Source organism: Aedes aegypti, chromosome 1, assembly GCF_002204515.2.
Source record: "Aedes aegypti strain LVP_AGWG chromosome 1, AaegL5.0 Primary Assembly, whole genome shotgun sequence".
NCBI lineage: Eukaryota > Metazoa > Arthropoda > Insecta > Diptera > Culicidae > Aedes > Aedes aegypti.
Window position 1 is genome coordinate 238,094,280 of NC_035107.1, and position 22,560 is coordinate 238,116,839.

Consider the following 22,560-nt stretch of genomic DNA (forward strand, 5'->3'; position numbering starts at 1 on the left):
CAAATGTTGGATGGAAGATCATGAAATGTTTCAGTTTCACTCAAGTTTGCAAGCATTATCGAATGCAATGAAACAGTTTACATTAATTATCGTTGAATGTTCAGTTGCAACTCGCTTTACATGATTATCATAAAAAAATACGTGTCATGTAAATTTGAGACTTTTTTGCTGTGTAGGCATCCAGAACATTTGGATTCATCTTCAGGATTGCAAAGAACTTCACTGACGTTTACTGCGTAAAGTCCCTATATTGCTCGCTCGTGCGCTCCACTTTTAAATATAGTTTCGCGGTCTGGAGCCCCGCTTACGACAACGGCTCCGAAAGGATTGAGTCCGTACAACACCGCTTTCTTCGGTTTGCACTTCGGAAACTGCCATGGAGACACTCGTTCCAACTGCCAAGCTACGAGAGTCGATGCCAGCTGATTGATCTAGAGCTACTTCGCACCAGAAGGGACGTCTGCAGAGCTCATACAGTTGCAGACACAATGCAAGGACGAATAGATTGTGCTTTCATCCTGAAAAAAAAAAAAAAAGATTTTCACGCCCAGTCACGATCACTTCGGAACAATGTTATGCTACGCTTGCCACTACGAAGAACAAATTACGGAATACATGGAGCGATCATCGGTATCCAGCGCGTCTTCAACAGAATTGCCCTACTGTTTGACTCCCACCTCACCCGTGAATAGCTTCGTCGTAGATTTTCGACGTTTTTTGCCGGTAGAAGCGGATAACGACACCGATTATAGCACAGACAAACAGACAAAACAGCTAGAACAATTATCAATTTAGAACATAGTCACTTGAACATTTACGCCCAATGCGAAAAATACTTCATTTGGCCAACCGTGAACTAGGTGGCGGTAGTGAGCAAACGTCAAACTCGAATAAAAGTGATGCGAGCGCCGCGAATGGTCCGTCGGCCAACTACCAAATATTAGAATTGGACGCTATTCTGCTGTGCGATGAAAATAATTAGAGTGTTACGTCTGTTTGTCTGTGATTATAGGTTAGTTGTTTTTTTTTTTGTAACTGCCCACTGAGAACAGCGTTGCAGTTGAAAATACTATATTAGAGGGTCAAATTAAATACACAACGCCACTTGATTTGTGCAGACTAAATTTGCATTTATTTCAAATATTTTGTGCAGTCAAATTTACCATGGTGCCATTTCGACAGTAAAAATTACTATATCATGGTTAAAAACTTGCAGCAAGCCAGAATCGAACCGAGGATCTTGCGATTGTCAAGCGCGAACGCTTACCGCTCGGCTATCGATGCGATTGGATTGAGAAAGACAAAAACGGAAATAAAAAGCGTCCTTGATAGCTCAATCGTGATTGAAATAGTAAATTTAAGAACTTGTTCTTGGTTCTCATTACTTTGTGATTTTGTTTTATCTATCTATATAAATAAAAATGGAATGGTGTTTGTATGTCACGAAATGGCTTCCGAACGGGTCAACGGATTTGAATGATTGTGTTTCCGTTTTGTTCGTCAAGTGTTCCGACGTGTTTGTGTGTATAAAAATCCCCACCGAGAAAGTCTGAAAAACGACCGTGAACGGAACTGTCATTTTGTATGGGACGATCCATAGCATAGACGAAGTTTGCCGGGACCACTAGTTTTTTTTATAATTATATTCACGGTAGACACAACAAGGTAGGTTATTCCCACGTGTAAACTACGATTTTTCATCAAATATGTGTTGTCATTCCTATCGTCAAGCATGAGGTCTTGAGGATAGTAAAGGAGAGCAGACTTTGCTTTCTTTTGCACTCGTTCGAGTTTGCAATAGGAATGACGTCGCTGCCAAATGTCATTTTTTGGAGTATTATACCTTGCTTCTTTTTACCGTGACCATGAGGTAGTTCCGAGGGGACATCGGACTTGTAGCCCTTTTCCTCTTTTGTTTTTCTATGTTATCTCTCTCGAGACGTGCATCCGCAATAGATCGTTGATTGATAGACGGTTTAGTGAGAACCACAGAGTCTAAAATCCATGAGCACCCCAAATAGCCGGGTTTGGTGAAAGTTTTTAGTAAAAAAATTCTATTAAAAAAAATAGTTTCCTGGTGTCCAGAATGGACATACTTACAAAAAATGTTCAGGGTTCCATTGTAGGCTCTCATATCATTCATAATGCATGAGCATGAGCATGATTGACCAACCGCAGTTGCTATTCCGTTATTGCAAGAACAGTTGTACCGTTTTGCATGGAATTCCCGGACGCTTCGAAAGCCGGACACTCTGATCAATTTCAGCCTTTTCTGATGTTAAAAATTAAATCAAATGCAAATGTTAGTATTCCAATCAAATAATACATTAAAATTTAACTTCTTAAATGTATTGGCATCGTAGTAGGTGGCGAAAATTACAAAAAAAAACATGAAAAACGTAATCGCCTGTCATCGTACGTACTTGTTTTTGCACTGCTTAGCCAGTTGGTTAAGATTCAGTTGAATTGATTCATCCTTATTATTCATAGTTTAAATGCTTATACACGTTGTTTTATGTTCTAAACAGTTGATATTGTATTCGAGTAAGTGAGACATGTAGTGGAATTTTTTTGAAAATTGAAAAAAATGCGTGTTTTTAATACAAATTGCAGGTGTCCGGATTTCGAAGCAAAATTCTGATATGTTTCAAATGCCGGACGCTCATGTTTAAAACTTCTGGTACGTAGTTATAAACAAGATTTTGACCCTACCGTTGACTCTTGATATGTTTATTATAGAAATCTGATATATTCTGCCTGGTGGTTTCAAATCTTGAAGAAAAGCTAATGAAACATACGTAATTGGACGACATAACTATTTTCCATACATCGTTAACGAATAGAGATTGTTTTCAGTCTTGAAAATCAATTCCCAATGTGAAGAAGAACTGTGAAGGACTACAAAGCATATTTATGGTAATGATATGATAATGTGTTTCAACAATATATGTATAATTATAAACATATGATTCAACAATTATTCTGAAAATTAGATGAGAAACTCAGTTTTTAAAGCATAGTTGTTCTACAATGAAACCAATTCTAGTCTTGGTTGTTTTATTGGAGAGATTGCAAAATAAATCTTTATCTTAAAAACGTGTAGAACTACAAAGTGATACTCCGATTTTCGAACCCACGTGGACAGAGAAATCAGCTTGTGCATTGAAAAAGTACGATACCGTGCTGCATCGAATTGCCGGTCGCTTTGAAAGCCGGACACTAGCCTTTTTCACGGTGTTTTCGATCCAAATTATATTTTTTTCACCTAGAATCCATAATTAACCCTCTAATACCCAAATTTTTATTTTCGATTTAAGTATTATTTTTCGTTATCTAAAATCGTTCTAAACACGTTTTGGACAATTATTTATTTTTATTCGCAAATTTTTAAATTTTGGTTTTTGATTTTTATAATTTTTATTTTTGAACATCCCTAGCTTTTTTCATTTTTTCTTGAAGCCTTTTCTAGTGGTTGATTTTTGGCAATAATAAAAATTTAAATTTTTACGGCACTTTTAAAAACATTAATTTTTTTATTTTTTTTTTTGGAGCGTATTTTATTTTCCGTGTAACTAACGGAAAAAACAGGTTTGAAATTATATTAATACCACCAGGCTCTTCTTTTGTGATAGGTTGATCGTAGAAAAATATAAAAGGTTCGATTTTTTATATTACACGTTAAATGAACCCCAGGCATTAGTAGGTTATATAAGAATGCAATTTTTCAAACATTTTCTAAAAATACAAAAAAGTTTCAAAAGTCATAAAAAACTTTTCTAATATGCCTGTTATGAGTCAAAGTATAAGCCAAAATTAAAAACATTTTGATTTCCGAGCTACGAAAAAATATACAAAATTCCAAAGTGTACCCCGTCTAAAGGCGGGGTTGGGTATTAGAGGGTTAAGATGTCTTCTACATTCTCCAAGCATAAAAAGTGTCGAAACAATATTTTTGAATGATCCAAGGTCGGTATCCGGGATTCAAATCATCCAGACACTTCGAATCAACACGGTATATGCGCTCCAGTGCCTTCGCTTACAATAAATCAATTGTGCGTACCACAAAAAGCATCATATTTGAGTAAGTTAATACTTCGAACGATATTTAATGATAATATCCAAGTGCCCGGAATTCGAAGCAAAAATGTCCGGATTTCGACACACTCTCCAAAGAGTGTCCGGATTTCGAAGCATAACGCATCGTCCATTTTCAATATTTGTAGTTGTTTATTCCAAATTTAAAGCTTTTTTAACTCACCTAACAGGCGAAAATCATATTTATTTCGATAATAAGCTGAAAAAAAAATTCATTAGACTCCAAATTTATAAATGAAACCACTGTTTAATGCTCCAAAGTGCTTAAGTGTCCGGATTTCGAAGCAAAACGGTACTTACACAAGGAATTAAAAGACGCCTCTCAGGATTAGTAGCATCTTCAATGTGCTCTCATTATTGCAACAAACAATAACTGCGGCAGCTGCGTCTAAATGCAGGTCAATTTGGGGATGGATGGGAAATGTTGACGGTTCCGAGAACGTTCAGGTTTACGCGACGGTACGTAGACGTAGACGGTTTTATTAATATTTTTTTGAGCGTGTACTCAGGATCGATTCAAAAACGGATTTTTGAGAGGGTTTCTAAATCATGGGTCATTTTGACCTTTAATGCATAATATGTCACTTTTTGTATCACCACTCTTAAAGGTCGCTGAAAACTTTTTTTTTAGCACGAATGTGTTTTTTATCAGAAGTTGGGGAAAAGTCAGAAAATATCAGATTTACTAAACTGACACTTATATTGAGCTGTTCGGTAATCCAATCCGCATGGTTATTAAATTAATTAACTCATTACGCGTGGTAAAGATGGACAAATTATGGGTGAAATTATGAAAAAAATCCACGTGCTCGGCTTTACCACGCGTAATCAGATTTTACTAATTTTATCTACGAAGCTACAGCTCCTTTACATAGTCCATTGGTCAAAAACCACCCCAATAAACAAGGGTTAATAATTGTGAAAGTGCTTTAGAACACTAAGCTGAGACGTAGGCTCGGCCCAATTGAGCACGTAATGCCATATAAAAATATATAAAAAAGAATAAGAAGAATTAGCCAATACAGCTCCCATCCGTAGCTAAATCAGGATGCGAACTCCGCACATTGAATCTTCTTCAGCACGGACTAGGTCAATGTTAAACGCTAAAACCAATAAACCAGTACAACTAGTACCCGTTGTATGTATATGGTTTAGCATACCCTTCAGCCTTAATTGGCCATCCTCAAGGCTTCCGCTGCCGGTCACCAGAAATGGAATGACCACAATTAAACTTCGATAGAAAACAATTCAACTGCAATAATCATCATCATACGACGACGACAACCTTCTCTTGCCACGTGTCATAACCATAACTATATCAATAACAATAAAAGTCCACGAGCGTATGGCGCCGGACTTGGAGATGCTACTCACCTGATTTTCCCACTTTGGAGCTGCCAATGACGACCACCTTCAGTTTGTTTAGATTTGTCATTTTTCGTTATGCTTCAACGTCGTTTCATCGGAGGATTGGGGTTTAGGGGAAGGCTTCACAGCTATCCTTCTCTCTCCTACTGGATCCCGATGTCGTGACAAGTGCTGTTGCCCCAGCAGGGAACCATTTCTCCAACTTTTGCTTTCTTCCTTTTGCCACGGCGAACGTGTCACGATTTTCGCTTTTCCCCTATCTGACCGCCGTCGTCGCATAAATTTCTGCTTTGCAGTGGTTCTGCGCTCTCAGCTCACTATTTGCGCACTTATCATTTTATTTGTTTTTAATGAGTGTCTGGTCTGTTGTGGAGTCTTTTTTTTTTCTTATCGCTTCAAACCAGCTACCAACTGAAAAATAGAAGGGATGGGTCGATGTGGTGGCGTTCCGTGTCCAGTCTGCGTGGAGGTGCAACGTGATTCATTCTCCCGACGAGAGTAGAAAGAAATAAACGTAAGCAAGGAGAACGCAATTAAGGTTTTGTAGAAGTGATAATTTTTGGTGATATCGAATAAGCCTTAATTACGTGGAAATTGATGTAATTTATGCTAAAGACAGGCGATTGCTACAATTACATTGCTAATGAATTAACAATAAAGGTGAGTATAACGGATATGGTAGAGATTTAACTTTTGTGTAATAGAGCCAAAGCCCTGTCCCAATTTTAGTGCCAAACGCTTAAGTTTAGGCCAAAAATACATGTTTACTCAATTATTTTAAAGTTTTTCGTTTTTTTAAACACTGAAAATATTTGTTTATGTTTGTTTTAGATTTTGTCACACCCCTTGGCTTAAACTCAAATTTTAGGTGTATTTTGTTTTCTGTGTCCCTTCCGAAATGTCACACGGCAACGCGGATCTACTCAAACCTGAGTTGTTTCAACGCAAAACCGTAGTTGGCCCCAATAACCCAAATTTGACTAAATTTTCAAGGCCTCCATTAGGTACTTTGCCTTTGAAGCCATGCGAAAAATTTACTTAAATTTGGTTTGATTCATCGCAAAATTGAGTTCATTCAACCCAAGCTTGTATTTACCCAAATTTGGCTTATTGAGCCATACTAACCCCATTGAGTAGGTACAGCTCGCTCTATTTTTGACAATATTGGTGGGGAAGAGAGAGAATACTGAGAGATTTTGGGTTGAGAGGATAATCGATATTCTAAATTTTGAGTGAAATCAACTAAAAAAATAGGTAAAATGTTTTTTTTTCCTGCAAATAGGAACAACAGTGTTAAGACTAAAACCCCTGTGTTGTTTTTGTCAACAAAGCGAACATCAAACATGATGAAAAGTGTCAAGGTTCATTTATGAATCCAATTTTTAAAATAAAGTTTAAATATGAGTTATTTGAGTTATTTGAGCGGGAAAATGGCTGAAGTAGTTGTAGTAACATGCTTTTTTGTGTTATTAAATAAAAACAAAAAATCATTAAACATTTTAGGACCCTATTGGTGTTAAGATGAAGATTTTGCTATATATTGGATGCTATCACTTTTAATTACGCAGTGCAACATTTTCGAGGTAATCGAATGTAAACAAAGTTCCGTCTTCTTTTCCTTGACTCCGCCCCAAGTTAGTCAAATCGATTTATGTCGATGCAATCGTTTGACCGATTGTCAAAGTTCGTTGTACAACACTATTGGCGATCAAAAGTGAGGTTAGGTTGCAAAAGTTTTTCAACTTGAAATGAATATTCACGGTCTCCTAAGCCTTAAATTGTAAAAATCTTGCCAATTAATTGATTATGGTGATTTTTCTTCCAAAGTTATTACTAGAAATTTTGATTAAGATGCACGAATTTTTATTCTAGAAGAGCGCCATCTACGCATTTCAGCTTTGCGTTAGATCACCAATATTTCTTTGCATGTTTTGAATCTCGGCAAGTCTACACGGAGACGGAATTCAACTCAATTTTGGGTTGTTTCAACGCAATTCCGTAGTTGAGCCCAATAACTCAATTTTGGCTAAATTTCCAAGGTCCCCACTAGGTAGTTTGGCTTTGATTCCATTAGAAAAATATACTCAATTTTGGGTTGATTTAACGCAAAATTGAGTTCTTTCGACCCAAACGTAAGAAAAGTTGCATTTACCCAAATTTGGCTTATTGGGCCAAAGTACCCCCATTGGGTAGATGCAGCTCTCTCTATTTTAGACAACATTCGTGTGGGAGAAAGAGAAAACCGAGAGATTTTGGGTTGAAACTATAATTGATATACTTAACTTTAGGTAAAGTAAACTCAAAAATTAGGTAAAAATATTTCTCCGTGTAGGAACTGAAAATCACTCCGTTACCAGGAAAAAAAAATCGAAAAACAAACAAATGTCATTTCGTCTTTGCAAATTGTTTTGAATACTAAAATCTAGTTAAGACATACGGAGAAAAAATCGAAAATGAAAATCACTTTGAGATAGGGAGATATCGAGATAAGGTGGGTGTAGAATGAAGGCACAGAAAAAAATCATCGACATAGAGCGAGATATCGAACTGTAGAACATCGAGATGAGGAGAGTCGACTGTGTCCTTTTTCTAGACGTTAATTCCAAGGATTACTCACTCATTACATCACGAATTGTTCCAGATACTTCTCAAGGGATTTCCAAATAAATTAATCATCAGAAAAAAAAATCACTAGGACTTTTTGCTGGCCTTCCTCCTAGTATTCTTCCCTATATTCCACAAGAGCTTCCAGTAGGGGTTTCTTCAGCGATACTTTCTAGTATTTTTTCTACAGATTCCTCCAGGAATTTAAACAAAAACTTCCCGAGGGATTTTTTCAGTGGTTCATCCAATACTTCCTTTCAGAATTCCATCAAAAAATCCTCCAAAGATTTAAGAATTCCTCCAGCGAAACTTTAGGAATTTCTTAACAGATTCTATCAATATTTTTCCTGCGATTACACCAGGAATTGCTCTAGACATTCATAAAGATATTGCTCAAGAAATCCCTTCTAAGAAATTATTGAATTTCCACCAGGAATTGCTCCTATCATAAATCTTCAAGTGGTTCTTCTAGTGATTTCCCTAGTAATTCCTACACTAATTCCTCCAAAAATATCCTTCACCGATTTTATATACACATTCCTTAAAAAATCCTACAGAAGTACCGTTTTGAATCATATTACGGACAGCTTCATATTCCGAACACTCTATTTTGTATGGGAAACATTTCACACGAAATGTTTCAATTTTTCCAGTTCAAAAGTTCTCACTTTCGAGGCTCATTTTAAAGAGCTTTTTCCATTAAAATCTTTGCACACTCATAATGTGCAACTGGCTTGGACGTTTCTTTAGTGGCTTGATGACTTCAACTGATGATTTGACTTTTTTTTATTAATGATTTCCTTGAGCTGTCCGGAATTCGAATCAAAGTGTCCGGAATATGAGGCAAAAGTGAGGAAGCGTCCGGAATAAGAATCATGAAAAGGCCACACATTTCAATTTATTTAAAATTATTCAAGTTGCGAAAGCTTATTCTTTACCCACCATTCGAAAGTTAAAGGTTTCTGAAACTCGATAACGCTGAGAAATCATACGGAATGATTTATTTAGTATGCTCTATGCTGAGTTATACTTCTCTAAAGCCTTAAGTGTCCGTAATATGAATCAAAACGGTACACGCAGAGATTCACTCCAGGAACTCTTACAATGATTCTACCCAGAATTTCTCCAAGGATTCCGCCAGTGTTTCCTTCAAAGGTTCTTTCTTGTATCTCTTAAGGGACCCTACGAAACATTCGTCTTGAAATTAACGCAGGAATTACTTCAAGAATCTATCAAAAATTTCACCAAGGTTTCTTAAAGGAATTTATCCATCAATTCCTTTCAGTATATCTTGAAGGGTTTTTTTTCCAAAAACCAGAAAACGCCTTAGAGAATCTCCTAGGAACTCATTCAGGGATACCCGAAGGAATTCCTGTTTTGAATCCCAGTAGGAACTCCTGATATAGTCACTGGATGATGTACTGGTGAATTCCCAAACTACTGAAATCCTTTTAAGAAATTTCTGCTGGAATCCTTATAAGAAATTTCTAGTAGAATTGCTGAAGAAATTCCTGAAAACCCTCAAGAATCCCTGGCGATATTTTGCGAGAAATTCCTTGAAAAAATCCGGATGAATCCCTTGAAGATTTCCGGGATTGATTTCTTCAGGAATTCCGTGAGAAATCCCTTGATGAATTCCACGAGGAATGCATTGAGCAATTCCAAAAGGAATCTCTTGAGTAATTCCGGTGATGAAATCCTTATAATAAATTTCTAGTAAAATCCTGAAGGAACTCCTGATAACCATCGAGAACTAAGGAATTCTTAGGAATTAATTCTTTGAGGAATTTTGGGTGGCAACCCTTGATCAATTCCGAATAAATTCCTTTAGGAATTCCGGAAGGACTCCCCCAAAGAGTTCCTGGAGGAATCTTGAAGAGTCCCCTAAAAACCCCATGAAAGAAAATTCTGGTAGAATTACTTAATAAATTCCGGAAGGAATCCGTGACAAATAGCCTGATGGAACTCAGAATAACCCTAGAGAAATTCCTGAAGGAACTTTTAAAAGCATTCCGTACAGAATCCCTGACAGAACTTCTGATGGAATCCCAGAAGGTGTTCATGATGGAATCCCAGGAGGATTTTAAAATGAAATCTTAGAATTATTTCTAATGGAATCCATAGAAGATCTTGTGATGAAATCCCTACAGAAATTCCTAGAAAAAAACTTCTGGTGTAATCCTTGGAAGAACTTCTGATATAATCCCTGGAGGAACTCCTGATGGATTCATTATAGAAACTTTTGAGAGACATTCTGTAGGAATTCCAGGTAGAGTCTCAGAAATAACTCCTAATGGAAACCCTGAAGGAACTCCTGATAAATCCTTATAAAAACTACTGATCGAATCCCTGGAGGAACTCCTGCAGTAATCCATAGAAGAACTATCCCTGGAGGAACTACTTATGAACTCCTGACGTGATCTTCACAGAAACTCCTGAAGAACCCTACGAGACTTTCGTCCTGAAATTTCTGCATTTGTGGTGGAATCCTCATAAGAAATTTTTGGTAAAATTGCTGGAGGAATTTCTGAAAATTCTGAAGAATCGCTGGAGATATTCCGCGAGAAATTCCTTGGAAAAATCTGGATGCATCTCTTGAGGATTTTCGGGATTGATTTCTTTAGTCCAGGCCTGCCCAACCTTTTTGGATCGCGGGCCAAATGTAAGAAAGAATATCGCACGGCGGGCCAAACTTTTTTTAATGCAACATTTTCAAAATTTTTCGATGAAAACAAATATAAGTGATTTTTTTTTTTGAATTATTGCAAATAGACGAGATAAGTGGAGATCGAAGAGTGCCGCGCTTGTAAACGAACGTGAAAATTGTTCTTTCCGTCAGATTTTCGTCTTTTCTTTTGTTATTTCAAAGATCAATCAAATAATTTAAGGAATCGAAAAGATTGCAAAAACTTTTTGCAGACGTTGGTGCATGTATGAAGAGTGCATAATGTTTTTTTTTCCTCATTCAAACTGCGGGAGTGTTAAGTGAACGGCGCCAATGACAATGTTCTCCAGTTCATATAATAATCAAGAATTTAAGTGAATAGAGTGGGGTTGATGCCGTAATTGTGACTTCAGTAGACGATGGATTACCAACTTTTGGTGAGTTCGTTTCATGCTTGTGAAAACACAAATTTATATCGTGGCAATGTTTCATTCATTTAATCATTAGAGAAACTTTGGATGGTTCGTCACTGTAAGTGTCGGCATGAGCCCTTATTCCTGTTTAATAAAAAAATGTATATGTATTCTTCCATTTATTTGTCGCAATTACTGAAAATAATCTTTGAATAGTTTGACCTTAAAATTGTCGACGCACTGATAGATAACTTGTTTCAATTGAGGCTGCATGAACCGCATCACTTACCAAGGTGAATCCTGATCATGTAACTTTTAATCCCTCCCACTAACAAAATTCCTTGCTGTGAAAACCATGGAGATGCAGAGGTGATCTCGGTCTCTAGTAGCAATGGACGTCACACTAACATTCCTTCCCTTCCCCGATGACCGTAAGGACATGGCAGGCGCCGTTATTTCCATTATTAAGTTTGGAATCCTCGAAATTGTACATTGAAGATGATATGCTACTCCCAAGCTACTTCTGTTGGTTCCCTGTACAATTTTGATTATTCTGGTCAATCACGGAGTAACAACTACGAATTGTACGGTCATCAATGCTTATGCTTATGCTATTGCAAATAGACGAGATAAGTTTGCCTTAAATTCTGTGAGAATTGTGCTCCTGATAAAGGCAGAATCCAACCTAGCATTCTATTAAAAAATTGCTCTGAATCCTATAAGTATGTTGTCCAGGATTTTATAAAAATCAATCTCAGAATTCAATCAAACATGTTTAAAGGATTCTGTCGAAATCTAATCTAATATTATTTGAGAAATCCTTTCTTGATTTTTTTTTGAATTAATTCCCTCAATTTGCGAGAATCAGACATTGTAATGTGTAATCTTCCTGAGGGTTCAATCAAAATCTTGCTCAACCTTTTTTGTGAGAATCGTGCCAGAGTTTTCCGTGAAATTTGTTTGTGAATTCTGTATAAAATTTTATAGGCTATTAATCAGACTATTATCTATCTATCTATATAAATAAAAATGGAGTGGTGTTTGTATGTCACGTAATGGCTTGAGAACGGGCTAGCGGATTTTGAAAATTCTTCCATTGTTATGTTCCTTAAGTGTTCCAACGTGTTTGTGTATATAGAAAGCCCAGGATACTGAACGCAAAAGTCGGAAGAACGGGAGTGAACGGAACTGTCATTTTGTACGGGACGTTTTATGGAGTTTTTCAACAGCCTACCTAATAGCAAGACAAAGTTTGCTGGGCTCACTAGTTTGATATAATTTTCTTTGCTCAAGATTTAGTGAGAATCGACCTTCTGATTCAGTGAAATTCAGTTTGGCCATAAACTTTTATTGACAATATTTGTTCAAACTTGATATAAACATTAGTTTTGTTCTTTAATAGTTAGAAAGTTATGAGCAAGATTTCTTGTGTTTACTCATCACACAAGTTCATTATTTTTTAAATGAAGCTTTTTAAATCATTGCCACCGAGGAAATGTAGAAGGATAAAAAAAATGTGAAAAATCTTCAAAATAAAATAGCTTCAAATAAAAAATCTATAATTGTAACAATCAGTCCTGAAATGTTCTAATATCAAGTTGGTAGAGCAACAAAAGGGCTAGATATGAGGAAGATTTCAGAGCTCTTCGCGGGCCGTACAAAATGACGTGGCGGGCCGGACGCGGCCCGCGGGCCGTACGTTGGGCATACCTGCTTTAGTCATTCCGTGAGAAATCCCTTGATTAAAATTCGGGATACCTTAAGGAATTTTGCGAGGACTCCCTCAAAGAGTTCCTGGGGGAATCTCTTGACGAATCCTCTAGAGAATTCTGGTAGAATCCCTTAATAAATTCCGGGAGGAATCCGTAATAAATAAGCAAATAGAACTCAGAATAACCCTGAAGAAATTCCCGAAGGAACTTTTTAAAGCATTCCGGATATAATCCCTGACAGAACTTCTGATGGAATCCCAGAAGGTGTTCATGATGGAATCCGAGGAGGATTTTATAATGAAATCTTAGAAGTGAGCGGTTCCATTTGAATTCGAATGTCGGTTTATTTTTGCATATTTTGATTTGGATGAAATTTTGCACATGCTTTCTTTATGCCCAAAAATGCCTTTTTGCATCATCGGCTCGCCATTTTGACTCTTGCCTTACTTTTGAGAAGGGCCTAAGAAAAAAACCCTTAATAATTTTCAAAAAATCGGGTGTTGAAAATTTTGCGTACTTTCATAAAATCGGGTCGAAAAGCATTCAAAAAGTTTATTTAGACCATATTGAAAAATCAACCTTTTTTTTTAAAAAAATCATAAATTTTTTGTCCATGATTTCTCCATCTTTACCCACTGTGCAAAAGACTTCATTTTTTGTCTACTTTAACATATAAAAAAATCAAAAATACGATTTTTGAGAAAATTGATTTTGAAGCTTTATTTTCAATATATAAAAAATTACAATTTTTTTTACAGTGTATATTTTTTTCCAGATAGTCCCAACAATAACCTAAAACTTTGCGGAAGGCACCAAACTGATCGGACAAACCGTTTCTAAGTTATAATTTTTTGAAAATTATTAAGGATTTTTTTCTTAGGCCCTTCTCAAAAGTAAGGCTAGAGTCAAAATGGAGAGCCGATGATGCAAAAAGGCATTTTTAGGCATAAAGAAAGCATGTGCAAAATTTCATCCAAATCAAAAAATATAAAAATGAAATTTGGGAAAGAAAGTCGTCATTTTCTGTGGAACCGCTCAAGTATTTCTAATGGACTCCATAGAAGAACTTCTGATGAAATCCCTACAGAAATCCATACAAAAATCCCCAGAGAAACTTCTGATGGAATCCTTGGTCGAACTTCTGATATAATCTCTGGAGGAACTGCTCATGGAATCATTAGAGAAACTCTTGATAGAAATTCTGTAGAAATTCCAGGTAGAATCTCATAAATAACTCCTAATGAAAACCCTGAAGGAACTCCTGATCCCAAAACTATGTTTCGGACATACTAGCAAATCTGGTATATGCCAGTAAAGGGCAAACATTCATTAATGAACTCCTGATAAATCCATAGAAAAACTCCTGATAGAATCCCTGGAGGAACTCCTGCAGTAATCCCTGGAGGAACTACTTATGAAATCCTGACGGGATCTTTATAGAAACTCCTGATGAAATCCCTGGAGGTATTCCTTAAGAAGAAATCCTGATGGAATCCCTTGAGGATCACATGATATAATCTCAAGAGGAATTCCAGGTGTAATCTCCGAAGGAACTCTTGATGGAATCACTAGAAGAACTATTGATTTAATCCCTAGAAGAACTTCTGTTGTTATCCCTGTAAGAATTCCTAGTCGAATCCCTATAGGAGCCCCTGATGGAATCCCTTGAGAAGTTCTGATGAAATCCCTGGAGGAATTCCTGATAAGATTCCTGATGCAACTTCTGATGGAACTCCTGATAGAATCCCTGGAGGAACTCCTGATAGAATCCCTGGAGGAACTCCTTATGAAATACTTAGAAGAAACCTGAGGAAATTTCTCCAGGAACTCTCATATAATCTTTAGAGGATCTTCGTATAGATTTTCTTGAGGAATTCCAGGTGACATCTAAGAAGGAGCTCTTGATGGAATTCCTGAAAGAACTCTTGATGAAATCCACATAGAACTCTGATGAAAGTCTTAAAAATACTTCTGCCAGAATCCCTAGAGAAAATTCTGATGTAATCCGGAGGAACTCCTGATGGCATCCTTGTAGGATTTCCTAAATATATTCTTGAAGGGACTCCAGATGAAATTATTTGAAAAGTCCTGATGAAATCTCTTAAAGAATTCCTGATGGAATCCCTGAAGAAGCTCTCGATGGAATCTTTGGAGGAATTCCTTAAGATATTCTTGAAGGAACTCTTGATGGACTCCTTGGAGGAACTCCTGATGAAACCTTTAGAAGAAATCTGATGGAAGCCCTAAAGATACTTAAGATAGAATCCCAAGAGAAACTTCTGATAAAATCTGGAGGAACTCCTGATGGAATCCTTGTAAAATTTCCTAAAGATATTCTTGAAGGAACTCCCAGATGCAATCATTGGAGAAACTCCTGATGAAATCTATATGAATTCCTGATGAAATCCCTGGAGGAACTCCTGATATAATCTCCTGATAGAATCCTTGGAGGAATACCCGGTGGAATCTCTGAAGGTATTCTTAATGGAATCCATGGAGGTACACTTGATGAAACCTTTAGAAGAACTCTGATGGAAGCCCTAAAGGTACTCCTGATAGAATCCCTATAGGAACTCCTGATGAAATTCCTGGAGGAACTTCTGATGGCATCTTTGGAGGAATTTTGAAAGATATTCTTGAAAGAACTCCTGATGGAATCATTGGAAGAACTCCTGTTGAAATCCCGAGAAGAACTTCTGATGAAATCCCTAAAGAAATTGCAGGTGGATTTTCTAAAATAACTCGTGATGGAATCCCTGTAGAAACTTCTGGTGGAGTTGTTAGAGAAACTCCTGATTTAATCGAGGTGTAATCCCTGGAGGAACTCGATGGAATCTCTGGTGGAATTCCAGGTAGAATCCCTGAACAAATTCTTGAGGAAATCTCTAGAGGAACTTCCGATGGAATCCCTAAAGGATAATTTTAAGAAGTCTTTGAGGAACTCCTGGTGGAATCCCATGAGGAATTCCAGGTGAACTTTCGGAAGAAATTCTTAGAGGATTTCCTTTTTAAATCACTGGACTTGATTAAATTTCTGGAGGAACACCTGGTGGAATCATGAAGAAATTACCGATGAAATCCATGAAAGAATTTTGGTAGAATTCCTGAAGAAATGCCTGCAGCATTACCTGGAGGAATTACTGGTGAAATTCCTGAGAGATTCCTTATGGGAACCCAAGTAACCATAAGCACTAATAATAAGCCCCTAATCAGCATCATAGATGCGTACATGCATTATAATAGCACCACAAATGCTTACAGACCTTATAACAGCACTTCCGCTGCATAGAAACCCTATTACAACATCATTAATGCTTCTAAGCCTGATGCCTACAGGCATTAAATAAGCACTATATTGGCTTTATAAACGAATACAGGGCATGTTCAAATGCCATCCAGTGTTTTGACAGATATACCACGTGCTTTGTGTTTGCATATAGTGGTAAGAGGGAGTCAAACATATATCTTCTCACTACTACAATTGCAGGTTTTATGACGGGGAAAAGTGATGGTTTAAATTGGTCACTTTTCTTTCCAATATCATTCATCGGTGTCCGGCCATTTGGCCGAACGCCGTTTGGCCGAATGCCGTTTGGCCGAATGCCATTTGGCCGAATGCCGTTTGGCCGAATCATGAACAAAAAAATCAAATTGCTACAACGCTGATGTGTAGGATTCATAAGTGTGACCCAATAACTGATAAGCTAATTAATTTGTTGATTTTTATGATGTGACGGGACGTCATGTTTGTCACTATATAAGGGGTCGTCCATAAATGACGTAGCTTTTTAGGGGAGGGGGGTCTTCACGAACTTGTGACGATGTGTGACGAGGGGGAGGGAGGGGTCCAGCTAGTGGACGTAGCATTTAAAATCAAGTCGCTGAAAAAAATGACAAACAATTATATTTTTGTGACACTTTTTTATTTGACTTATAAACTTGGGTTATAAAATGATGATTCAGCTTTAAGACATTCATATGAAAAGATTGAAAGGATTCTAAGATATTCTATATTTTCTTGATAAATGCAATCAAACAGATATTTTTAAGGCTCTAATAATTATGTGAATAGTATATAATTAAAAATCAATGCTTGAACGACATGGAAAGCATTGTTTTCCCATTTGTTGATATACAGTCTATTTTGCGCGATTTCACCTGGTACTTAACTTTTTAGCCGGTAGTGTAAAAATTTTCAAATCTTGTGATAATAAAATTGAGTATATTTGTAGTTCACTGCCAAAATTTCATGCCGATTGCTCATATAGAGACAAAGTTACAGCATGTCAAAGTTGAGCATTTTGTATGAAAATCGGCTTTCACTACTATTATTCTGAACACAACTGTAACATGAAATGAACCGCTTTAGTTTTATTCATATTTTCTTATGGAGCTTTATTTTTCCAAAAGAAAACAAAATGCTTTTTTTGGCAAATATTCGATTAAAACAGATATTTATTCCGTAAATTTTGCGTTGAATATTGCAGGAGATCTCCACCCAATCAACTAATCGTTTTGGTTTGATATATCAATGCTCTTGATGGAGTAGCCTGAATATTAATGAGGACAACAGATTTGAGTGTTATCGAAATTGCCCTATCAATCAATTTTCTTAATAACTTGGTAATTTCAAGAAAGGTTATTTATATTATTTAATTGTTTCAATATAGGTTGTGTAAGATTATTTCAGTATGGAAAACGGTAATGAAGTTTAGCTGAAATATAAAAAAAGATGAATAATTTGTATAATAATCGCTAAGATGTTCTCAACATTCCAAATATAACAAGCGTATTTTTTTCTATATCTGGCCACTGATTGCTTAATGGATTTGAATTTGGATAATTATGACGAAAATTCATTTCAAATTAAGATATATTGTTGACCCTAAATCTATTTCTTAAAAACGAATAATTGAAAAAAGACACAGTCCTCTGAAATAGCGAAATTTCTGTTCAATATATAAAAAATATATATTGTACCCTTGCTCGTTGTTATTGCTTCATCGATCCTATCAAATATTTTTTTTCCTCAAAACTAGTACAATGGATCATTAAAATAGCCAAAACGGCCGTTATGGAAAGCATAGATAGCGCCACCGTAGCCTTGTGTGTTTGACAGAACATCAATGCTGTCATAATGTTAAATCCCACATACAGTGGCGCCTTTGTTTTGATGCGGTGAGCACAGACAAAAACTACCTTCAATGATCCATTTAGCCTAGTCAAAACTGAAAACCAAAATTATGTAACTTAATCAGGAATTAATTTTATGTAAAACTGTTTTCGAAAATACTTTTGAGGGCTACTGTTTGTCAAACTTCTTAAATCCTTTTTTTTTGTTTAAGCAAATCGGAAAACAAGTAAAAAAATGATAGGAGGGGGGTGCCTTACATGCTACGTATTTTCAAAGGGGGAGTATCAGCATTTGCGACGAAATGCTACGAGGGGGGAGGGGGGTGTAAAAAATCAGTGAAAAAAATGCTACGTCATTTATGGACGGCCCCTAAGAGCTCCAAGAGAATGATAACATCGACCCTTTTATTCAGTACGAAGTTGTGAACTCCACACTTCACGTTAAGACTCTGAGGTGATGATTGATTCGCCACTGGATTACCAATGGTGTAATAAGGTCTCAAGTGTTTTTAATGATTTCATCAGAAATTTTTCCTTCTTTTAAACATAGGCTATTCTTTCTAGTTATACTGGTTCCATTACTATCGGCAATGATTGACCTTATATTTTAATTGGGATTTTTTCCTTCTTTAAATCATTGGCAATTCTTTGTTGTTGTACTGGTGAAATAAATTATTATATGCATTGTACTTGTTTTAATTTTCATAAGAGATTTATCCTTCTTTTGTTCATAGGCTGTTCTTTCAAGATGGAAATACTTTTCATAATTAATTTAATTAAAGCTTAAAATACGTTCTTTTCAAAACATATTTTTTTAGCTAAAGGGTTAACTTACACACTCCGAAAAAATCATGCGATTTTACGTCTTTTGGATGCACATAAAAGAAGCTAGCCAAATGACGTGAATTTGTGTCTCATTTTAAATACGATGGTGACTGATTCGGGAAATGTCAATCATAGCGGCATCGTTTTCATGTCCTTCATCATATAAAATTACATTTTTCTTTAAATACATCTTTCAGAACCCATTTTTATGTGATTTCATCACTTACATAATGTGCCATTCAGTAATAATGTGAATAACGTCCGGAGTGATTTTCTTTATTTTTAAGAGTGTAGATGAGATGTCATTCTCCTCCAAGATTAAAATTACAACATGGGAACTGAACACTTCACCGTTTCTTGAATATAGCAATAAACGACTCGGTGAACACTTACGTCAAAGAAGTACACTGTTTCTCCCTTATGAAAAGAAGAGGCCAAGACTTGTTGATGTCAGAACTATGACATATATTACTTAGTACGATTAGAGGAATCGAAGCAAGCCGATCCAGCAGAAGGACGAATAAGTTTTAAACTGTTTCAGTTACTGTCAAAAGTTAACTACAAACGCGATGCCAAAATATCTGCTGGTGGCTATTACCACTAGTATAGCATTGAACAACTGCTTACATTTAGGATGTTCTTCTTTCAGCTCTGACTGTTTCTTCAACTAACACTAAAAAGCTTATGTATCAATGATGATGTTTCCAATTTTTATGAATAAGCTGAATAAGTTCTTTAAAATTCCTAACAAATCCATGCTAATTGTATTTGACTTTTGTTTTCAATTTCGGCCAAATGACATTCGGCCAAATGGCGTTCGGCCAAACGGCATTCGGCCAAATGGCATTCGGCCAAATTAACCCTATTCATCTTATGTGGCCGTAGGAGCAAAGGAGCAGGACAACAACTCAACAATACGGGTGTCGCAGGTTCGAGACGCAAAATGAGGAATTTCCATCATAAAACGAGGATCAAAATGTGGCAATTGCAAGTCCTCAGAAGGATGAAAACTACCAAAACGAATATGTCTGATACGGAGAAGTACTATCTGTATCATTTTATTACATTTTTTGCATACTATTAGAGGTTTCCGTTTTCATTCATTCATTTATTTACCTCATGTACCAGTTGTTTGGCCGCATACGCGAAAGCTCTCTGGCTGCGTACACGAAAGCACAAAATATTCGCCTTAAAAACCTGGCGAAAACAACTGACGTTTCTCACGTGGTCTTATATCAGCATTAGTGGTGCAGAGAAGCACGGTTATATCTTGGCACTATAATGGCACGCTATTTCGCCTTTTCTGGCATTATAATAGCATTATATGCGTATATAAAACTGACATGCATCAAATGATTACCCTATATGCGCATATAATGCTGTTACCGTGCCGCATTATCGTGCTTACTGGTTACTTGGGAATTCCTGACGACTTAACGGCGAGCTGGCAGCGGATGCAAAGCGAAAATTTGCGACCCCGTGAAGGCAAGAAAGGTGAGGGATTACTTTAAGCGTAATCCGTTTTATTTATTCGGGCTAAAAAGATTAATTTTTACGTCAGGTTCTTCCAATAGACAGTGAAATGGGCCGGACTCCTGTCTTTGAGCGCGCTATAACGAACCGATCAACAGTATACGGTGGCCGAATTATGCGCTACCAAGCTGTACCGTAATTGATGCTGAGACACACCCACTTGAATGTTCCGGAGAAGTTGCGGAAGAAGAAGGTCGACAAATTTGTCAAGAAATGCTATGCTAGAGGCGGACCTGTAAGCTCTTGGGGTGATTGACCGCCGGGTTCTTAGAACGATCTTCGGCGGCATGCAGGAAAAGGGCGGTGTGGTGTGGCGGTGAAGGATGAACCAAAAGCTCGACCAACTCTACAGCTAACCCAGTATTCAGATGGTGGCGAAAGCTGGAAGGTTACGATGGGCAGCGCATGTTAGCGGGTAACAACCAGTTGGTACTGTTCTCATTTAACATTACAATTACGCTGCAATGTAATGTAGCAATCGCCAGCAAATAAACAATAAAAATGCATTTGTCTTAGTCCATGTATCTGAAAAGAAAAAAAGAGAAAAAACGAGCGTTAATTAAAGTTATTCGAAATCAACACTCGACATTGTCGAATCACAACGTATCATTCTAAATCGAAACCAAGTTACTTGCGCCTAACCACATTCTAGGAAATGCAATAAATTGTTTATTTTTAAGCTCGCAACCGCATGTTATGCGTTCTTGGGAAAAATTAAACCCATTACTAGGTGCTCTCTTTCTTGCCCCAATCAATCCCCATCTCATGCAAATCGTTCGCAATCTGAATCTAGGTACGAGGAAACCTTAACCTAGACTGGGCTATCTGGTGTCAACCGAACACGCCGCCAGGCCGCTGCTCATCTTGGCACACCATCACGATAGTATAGGTCGCACTATTGGGGGAAATAGGTGTAAAATACGCCATTGCAATATATCCAATGTAAAAGGTATTTCAGTCAAATTTGGTCATTTCATACGATATATCTATCAATGTTAACGCATCTTGCGGAAAAAAATGTATGGAAATATACCATGCTGTTTCGTTTTCGGACTCGTTGACTCGGACTCGTTGACTACGGTTTAATTTCTTTCGGAATTAGTTTCAATTACCTTTTTAAGTAAATGCGTACTAATTTATGAGACTTCCCTGTTAATCCAATAATATAACGCTTACGACGAAATGTACAATTGAGTTTTTCCTTAGGGGACGCATATTACCCCGTCTTCCTTTACTCTGCTTAGGCCTACCGGCGTTGTCGCCGTCTTTGCAATGGAGGCAGGTATTTAATACTCGCAAACGAAGCGATAAAATGATAACATTAAAATATTCCTAAACAAGACATAACCCAGCGCCAGGAGACGGAGAGCAGCAGCAGCACCGATCAACACTATTCAGTGCAATCAGCATCTCGCCGAAGCACAGTGGCGCGCCTTCATGCAAAGATCGGACAAAACCTCACAAGTGGTTCTTGAGAATCATTCTCAATTCAACACCCTGATAGCCCTACTGATTTTTCCTCTTCTAGAACCCCTTCCACGATTGATTTCGTCCTAATCAATTCAGCTTTAAGGTCAATTGTTTACTCGTGCTGATTATGATTCTGATAATGTCGTTGATATATTTCAAATTTATCATGTATCAATTCTTAATTTTATCAGGTTGCCTTCAAGTAATTTCAAAACTAACTGGATATATGTATCCTCTGTTGCCTCGGTAAGTGTTTTATGTACCTAGGTTAAGTTGGATGCTATTTATTCGAAGTGTTTTTTTGTTCTTATAAGCAGATGAATTTTATTCACCTGTTAAAATTTTAACCATTACTATGAGGTTGACACCAGAAATCGATCAATCTAAAAATTTGTGAAACCATCATTCAATAGTATAGAAATCTGTGAAAGATATGAACAAGTATTTTTAAAAACTTGAATTTTTGAGATTTTGTCCGGTCACGCGCCACTATGCGGAGCGCGTCGTCGTCTTTTTGCTTGGGCTGCCTTGTAGCCACATAACCTAGAAATAATGGCGTGCGGTAGTAATTTAAATCACGCCGTGGTCGTACGGATGGACGGAGATCGGAATGCCAGCATCTTCAGTTTTTAAATCGATTGCTTTTCGTCAGTTGCCCGCTAGCTCCTTCCTTCGCAGCATATCTCCGATTGAAAGTGTGCCCCCGAACTGTGATGATGATCTAGTTTGGGAGTTTTACAAC

At 37.0% G+C, this 22,560-nt stretch overlaps 1 protein-coding gene across 5 annotated transcripts in view; it reads right to left on the bottom strand.

The window, feature by feature from the left end:
- The window catches only part of LOC5574917 (ras-related and estrogen-regulated growth inhibitor-like protein), a 272,312-nt gene that overhangs the window by 66,463 nt on the left and 183,289 nt on the right, over positions 1-22,560 (bottom strand). For 2 of the 5 annotated variants that reach the window (XM_021837329.1, XM_001661672.2), the window contains exon 3: positions 5,470-5,874. In XM_021837329.1, the coding sequence (XP_021693021.1) occupies positions 5,470-5,530 (61 nt within the window). In that variant the 5' untranslated portion in view covers positions 5,531-5,874. Of the gene's footprint in view, positions 1-5,469; positions 5,923-20,705; positions 20,874-22,560 lie in introns of all 5 variants that reach the window. The other 3 variants (XM_021837327.1, XM_021837326.1, XM_021837328.1) reach the window with 2 other exon arrangements.